Here is a 7,213-nt window from a genome sequence, read left to right on the forward strand (position 1 = left end):
TACACTACATCTCGGAGGCAAATATTGTAGTTTTACTCCACTACAATTATTTGAAAACTTTAGTTACTAGTTTGTAGATTTTGATTATTATTACAAAACATACATTAACCACTTCAGCCCTATTTAGACTTTGGCTATTTGAAAATAGCCAATCTACAAGGTCATAACGCGTCGCATGTAGATCGGCTATTTTCAAAAGATTTTTATACATTTTAGACATATGATAACGTGTGAAACGGAATGTTCTGCATAATGAGTATTTTACTTTTGGTAACTGGGTTAGGATTGACTCTCCCATACTGACAAAAATACAGACATATTTATATTTGAAATTGATTTCACTTGTATGTTTCAATAGATGGCATGCAACACAGGTCCCAGATTTGAACTCTGAACTGTGATTAGGCCCTCTATTTGATATAATGATATAAAACTAACTCCACAGGCTTTGGGATTGGGTGTGGAACCTTAACTGTGATCGTCTTGAGTACAATACCCTTCAGATTGTTGAGTGCGCGTCATAATACTATACTAATGTCTTGCTCAAGGACACCATGGGATGGACTCTCCCATACTGACAAAAAAAAGGCATATTAATATTTGAAATAGATTTCACGTATGTTTCAATGGATGGCATGAAACACAAGTCCCACATTTGAACTCTGAAATCTGATTATGCCACACTAGGGTTCTCCGTGAAAGCTAAATTTAAGATCATTTTGACACATCGGTTATGACTATATGATGCAAAACAAACTCCACATGCTTTGGCATTAGGCGTGCACACTTAATTGCGATCGCCTTGATTACGATGACCTTCAGATTGTTGAGTGCGTCATGATGACAGGAAGGTCACCTCCGCCCCAGACGACGCAGGGAGGTGTTGTAATTACAGACTGGGGATCAGCGAGGAATGAGGAAACCAGTGACATGTCAAAATAGTTTGATGTCAGGTGCCACTGTATGGGAGGAGTTGTGTACAAAGCTATTTGACGATGCTGATCAGGTAAGCGGAAGGGAGATGCAAAAATGGCCCTCCACAAACAGCTGTGTGGGATAGCTCTCATGCTCCTCCTGCAAATTAAAGGTAAGTAAAGACATATTCTTTGTTGTTTCTATACCCAAGGTTAAAACAAATATAACTTAATAACTATTTTGTTACTAGGTACTTGTTACTCGGTTACACTCTTATTTGCATATTTTATATAGCGTAAGTGATACAGGATATAATTATATTGCTGCCATAGGTTTCCCAATGTTTCAGTATATATAATTTGTTTATAATTATCTGACGATAATTCTTTCTAAGTTTTGACTTTAACATGACCAATTACAAAATGAGCGTGCTTTCCTCTGCCGTTGTGAGCTATGAACAATGCCCCAGTGATTTGATCTAATCAATGTAATTGATCAGTGAACTAAAGTCAAGTGTATTGGCTTTAATCATCACTATTTCAGGCTGATAGAGCTTTACAGGCCCACATATAACAAAGACAAATTTAACCTCAGGAAGGATCACAAAAGAGGGAACCCCCTTCCAGGATGGACAGGCATGCGGGCAATAATCAAATGCAAAAGAACAAAACTGTTAGATGTCAGTGCTGGTAAAGACACAGCACCTGTCACAAATTTTACACTGTTGTGTATAATTTGTATGATTAGGCTACTAGGGTTCTCCAATAAAAGCTACTTGAAAATACATTTACTAACAGACCAGTTATGAATGACTATATATTATGATATAAAACTAACTCCACAGGCTTTGGGATTAGGTGTGGGACCTTAATTGTGATTACAGTACATCTTACAGTACATCTAAGAGCAGATTATTTCATGCAATTTGTTTTTATTCTTTCGTCGAGTAGCCTGCAATGGAAAGTGGACATCTAAAGATGCATCTCAAGATGTACAAAGTGACGTGCCATTCTATTTGACAGGACATAGTGGTGGTACAATATGTATCTGTATTTACAATATGCAGATATAACCGGTTTGCCAAACTCTTGGAAGTTTTGTTCTAGTTGTCTCTTGTCTACTTTTATTTGAGGAAAACTATAGAAGTTTCAGTGGAAATTGTAGTCCAGATATTTTTCTGTGAAACATAATAGTATATTATATTTTAGCATACAATAAAGAAATAGGCAACAAAGTTCACACATGGACACAACTGTGCTGTTTACTGAACCTAATGTCTTCCTTTATTTTGAATTCCAGGCTCTTATTCACAACTGTCTGGTAAGCATCCATGTGAAACAAATGTTTATTTGTTTGTTTGTTTGTTTGTTTGTTTCATTAAATGTCCTATTTCTGCTGCCACATTAAGGATGTATTAATTTTAACAGCCTGCGATACCCTGAAAAAGACAACAACCTATCCTGGGTGGCATACACATAAGCTCAACGTTGAACACCCCCACCCGCCCCAGACAACGCATATGCGCACGCACACACGCACACACACACACACACACACACACGTAAATGAAAATGACAAGTGCAGTCAGTGTAAAAGTGGTGTTGAATTAAAGTTGCTTCATAAGAGTTACCTATTCATTGTACCTCTCTCTCTCTCTCTCTCACTGTGTCTCGTGCACCTTGTTTTATAAATGATCTTTATAGAAAAAGGAGATAAATGCAGTAAAACATAGATCTCTGATTGTCTCTGTTTTGTTTTGGTAGTGTGTGGTCAGGCGCCTCAGAACACCAGAATCGTTGGCGGTCACGACACGTCCCCTGGGAGCTGGCCTTGGCAGGCCAGTATACACCGTTCTAATGGCGGCAGTCATTTCTGTGGAGGTTCTCTTATCAACAAAGAATGGGTGCTATCCGCTGCTCACTGCTTCAGAAGGTGAGAAATTAATTCAGTCATCTATTGCATATCTATGATATATATACGATAAATATTGACAGGATTTCAGCCCGATCTGACCGCCATTGACTTCCATTATGGAATTAAAATGACTTTTTTCAAAAATAGTGTCTATATATAGCCATAGCCTCTCTGGCTGTGTCTCCCTTTATTGTGCCCCCCTGCCTAAAGCTCACAAGCTACAAAGCTCACAACGCGTCATGCTTATTAGACTCTCTGTTTTTGTTTTTCCCAAATGATTTCAGCAACACCCCCAACAGTGAGATTGTTTACTTGGGTCGCCAGAGCCAAGAAGGAACGAACCCCAATGAGTTAACCAGGACGGTCACACAGGTCATCCGCCATCCTAACTACAATCAGCTAGCGAGTGAAGACAGCGACATCGCTCTACTGAAGCTCTCCAGCCCTGTCACCTTCAACACTCCTTACATTCGCCCGGTCTGTCTGGCGGCATCGGACAGCACCTTCTACGATGGAACTATGAGCTGGGTGACTGGCTGGGGGACAATAGCTTCTGGAGGTGAGTAAAGGTGATAGGAGATGACATGAGAAAACCCTTGTCAGCAGCCTTTTAGCTACGCGTGATTTGGGAAGGTACGGGACCGGTTGGCAAACCCCGGCCCCAGGAATCCAAACTGCACCCCCTGACCGTTTCCATTGACTGACTCACGCCTGCTTGAAAGGTACATAGGTGGGCCTTGCTGTATGTTATGCCACGCAGTCAGTGACAGGACACTTGGCGTTCTCATTCTTGGCGGAATAGTCAAAGTCGAGTACAGTACTTGCTACTCACGTGAGATATGACGGTACAGACTACTGAGACTAGGCATTTTAACGGATGCACAAGACGGCCAAAGCTATCATAAGATAGAAGATAGATATACAGGTTCAGACGAGCTGCATACCGTAGATAAGCAGGGCTGCGTCTTGAGTCTTGCATACTGTACATTTCTTTCATATTTGTAAGCTTCCCAATCATCCGGATCCCTAGTAGATCTATATGTATGTATGTCTTCTCTTCCATTAGTTCCCCTACCCTCTCCCCAGACCCTTCAGGAAGTTCAGGTGCCGGTCGTGGGAAACAAACAGTGCGACTGCTTCTATGACCGGTACACCATCACACAGAACATGATTTGTGCTGGTCTCGAAGCTGGAGGAAAGGACTCATGTCAGGTGACAGATTCTACTCGCTCTCCTCTATCATTCTCTCTCTCGCTATGACACCCTGTCAAATCAGCAATCCTGGGTGGAATGAATTAACTCATTCATCAGAACTCACAAAGATACAGTAAAGGTACGCGCACACTACAAGATAATCGGGGGTATTAGGGGTATAGAAAACAACCCTCCCGATAATCGGGGCCTTTCCTACCCCATTTAGCCCCATTATTGTTAATGTTATGCCCTGTTACGTAAAATATATTGTAGTGTGTGTGCATGTGTAAGACAATCTTAAAAGAGAATCCTGTGTGTGATGCCAACATATTTCATTTTTCTCCCCTGAGCAAGCAGGCAGGTTCTATTAGCTCAATGGTAAAATAAATGTCAGCACTTAATTGTGCAGGAAACCGGGGTCAAATCCGGGGTAGAAGAGGAAAGTTAAAGTATAGTTCAGCTTTAAGTCTCAATGAAACTACCATGCATTGCATTATTATTTCATGTGTATTTAAAAAATGAAGAATATATACTTCATAAATCCCTCATTTCCTCATCAGGGAGACTCTGGTGGACCGATGGTGAGCCGGGACCATACCCGCTGGGTCCAGTCTGGGGTGGTGAGCTTCGGTGTGGGCTGCGCTCGGCCCAACTTGCCAGGAGTCTACGCTCGCGTGTCACGCTTCCAGAGCTGGATCAGCAGCCACATCACCACTGACCAGCCAGGCTTCGTCACGTTTGCTTCCCCCGGCACCGACACCGATGCAAATGTTGTGTGTGGCGGTACACCACCCATAGCACCTCCATCACCTGGGCCTGCAGCCATTAATGCTACATCACCACACCCAGCATCAGCCGTTACTACACCACATCCACCACCAGCCGTTTCTACATCACATCCCCCACCAGCCGTTTCTACACCACATCCACCACCACCAGCCGTTTCTACACCACATCCACCAGCCGTTTCTACACCACATCCACCACCAGCCGTTTCTACACCACATCCACCACCAGCCGTTTCTACACCACATCCACCACCAGCCGTTTCTACACCACATCCACCACCAGCCGTTTCTACACCACATCCACCACCAGCCGTTTCTACACCACATCCACCAGCCGATTCTACACCACATCCACCACCAGCCGTTACTACATCACATCCACCAGCCGTTTCTACACCACATCCACCACCAACCGTTTCTACACCACATCCACCACCACCCATGACTACACCACCACCACCACCCGTTACTACATCACCACATCCAGCCCCACATATGACTACATCACCCCACCCACCCCCTAACATGACTACACCACCCAATCCACCCCCACACATGACTACATCACCCCACCCACCCCCTCACATGACTACACCCCCCAATCCACCCCCACACATGACTACATCACCCCATCCACCCCCACACACGACTAGACCACCCCACCCACCCCCACACATGACTACATCACCCCACCCACCCCCACACATGACTACACCACCACATCCACCCCCACACATGACTACATCACCCCACCCACCCCCACACATGACTACACCACCACATCCACCCCCACACATGACTACACCACCACATCCACCCCCACACATGACTACACCACCACATCCACCCCCACACATGACTACACCACCACATCCACCCCCACACATGACTACACCACCACATCCACCCCCACACATGACTACATCACCCCACCCACCCCCACACATGACTACACCACCACATCCACCCCCACACATGACTACACCACCCCACCCACCACCACACATGACCACACCACCACATCCACCCCCGCATACACCACCCATGACTACACCACCACCCCCACCCGTTAGACCATGTGAGAGTATATTTTGTTGTGGCCCGAATGCCATCCATTTCTCCTACTTTAGTCCTGTATTTACTCTTGTGCTCATTCTCTACAACATGGCTTAGGGCAGTGGTTCTAAACCTTTTCAGGCCACGAGTCCCCAAAACAATCCTAATTGAACTAGGGACCCCCCACCCTGATAAGCACTTGGAATTGTAGGAGTCTAAAAATGTGTCTCCGTCTTATATTATTTGAAAAGTTGGCCAAATGTTTGACCAGTTTTTATAGTATAGTTTGTTGAATACTATTTATGGACCTTTTTCTCTTTTTTTTTGGTATAAGAAAGGTCTTAAAAGTCCTAAAATTGTCACTTCACTGTCATCTGGGCACCCCCCAAAAATCATGTGGGCACACTCCTGGGGTTCCTGACCCACATGTTGAGAACCACTGGCTTAGGGCTACACAATATATGAGAACAATCTATGTATGTATCACAATAATGAAATTGTAGAAACGTGTCAAACATGTTATTTGGTCTTCTTCTCTTAACTGTTATGGAGGATCTACCGTCCATGGGCATGAAAAAAATTAAAGTTAATATATTTTCTTTTATTTATTTTTAAAGTCATACTTTAAAAAAAAGATCACTGGTGTATTTTTCACAATAACCATTCCACATAAATGTATTTTTTGACAACTTCTCTAAACACAATTTTCTCTGCCCCAGACACTCACAAAAAAACGGCTATGTATTCATTTATTTATTTGTTACATAATGTTTCTGACAACATTGTTGTTACTTTCCAAAATGTCCTTGGCACTAGGACCCTGCATCATTCACTTGTGTGGTTTTGTTTCAAACTGAATTCTGGGAATTGCATTTCTAATAGACCATACAATGGATCTAACCACTGATGTTGCCAAAAAGACGTACTCAAATGAATGTAACACAGTATGACTTTAAAGTATTTTATTGTATTCTTATTATCCCTCTTAATTTTCATTTCTATTTCATCATTATTTTCTGTTGAAGCGAGTTGCACTTAATGAATGAAATGTGATAAATAAAGTTTAATTGATTGATTGATTAATTGATTAAGAGAGATGGTTAATAACCAGAACATTGTACAACCCATTTCCCCATCCATCAGGCATCATTGTAGCCTTTTGTGCCATGGCTACTGATTCACAAGGTATTTTCAGGGCATCAAGGTTATGTTAGGCAAGCCCTATAATGTCTCGACAGATTCAGAGCTCCGCAAATTCAGTCTTATTCAATTCGAATTTGATGGGTTCCCAGATTGGGCAAGCCTGAAAAGTAAATCAAAAATAAAGCATCAAAAATAAAGCATTT

The 7,213-nt window shown here is 42.8% G+C and overlaps 1 protein-coding gene across 1 annotated transcript; it reads left to right on the top strand.

Moving 5' to 3' along the window:
- The first annotated feature begins 948 nt into the window (after positions 1-948).
- Positions 949-6,950, top strand: LOC311034850 (uncharacterized protein). The gene is made up of 6 exons (XM_084042874.1): positions 949-1,087; positions 2,215-2,235; positions 2,679-2,847; positions 3,114-3,388; positions 3,896-4,041; positions 4,584-6,950. The coding sequence occupies exons 1-6, from the start codon at positions 1,030-1,032 to the stop codon at positions 5,982-5,984; spliced, it is 2,070 nt and encodes a 689-aa protein (XP_083899000.1). The 5' UTR covers positions 949-1,029; the 3' UTR covers positions 5,985-6,950.
- The last annotated feature ends 263 nt before the right edge of the window (positions 6,951-7,213 follow it).

Source organism: Gymnoscopelus microlampas (genome assembly GCF_963454915.1).
Source record: "Gymnoscopelus microlampas genome assembly, chromosome: 19".
Taxonomy (NCBI): domain Eukaryota; kingdom Metazoa; phylum Chordata; class Actinopteri; order Myctophiformes; family Myctophidae; genus Gymnoscopelus; species Gymnoscopelus microlampas.

Bases quoted from the DNA above. Each gene is read 5' to 3' on its own strand.
- LOC311034850 (XM_084042874.1), top strand. From the start codon at position 1,030: ATGGCCCTCCACAAACAGCTGTGTGGGATAGCTCTCATGCTCCTCCTG. The intron at 1,088-2,214 runs GTAAGTAAAGAC...TTTGAATTCCAG, and splicing joins GCTCCTCCTGCAAATTAAAG to GCTCTTATTCACAACTGTCT. The intron at 4,042-4,583 runs GTGACAGATTCT...TTTCCTCATCAG, and splicing joins GAGGAAAGGACTCATGTCAG to GGAGACTCTGGTGGACCGAT.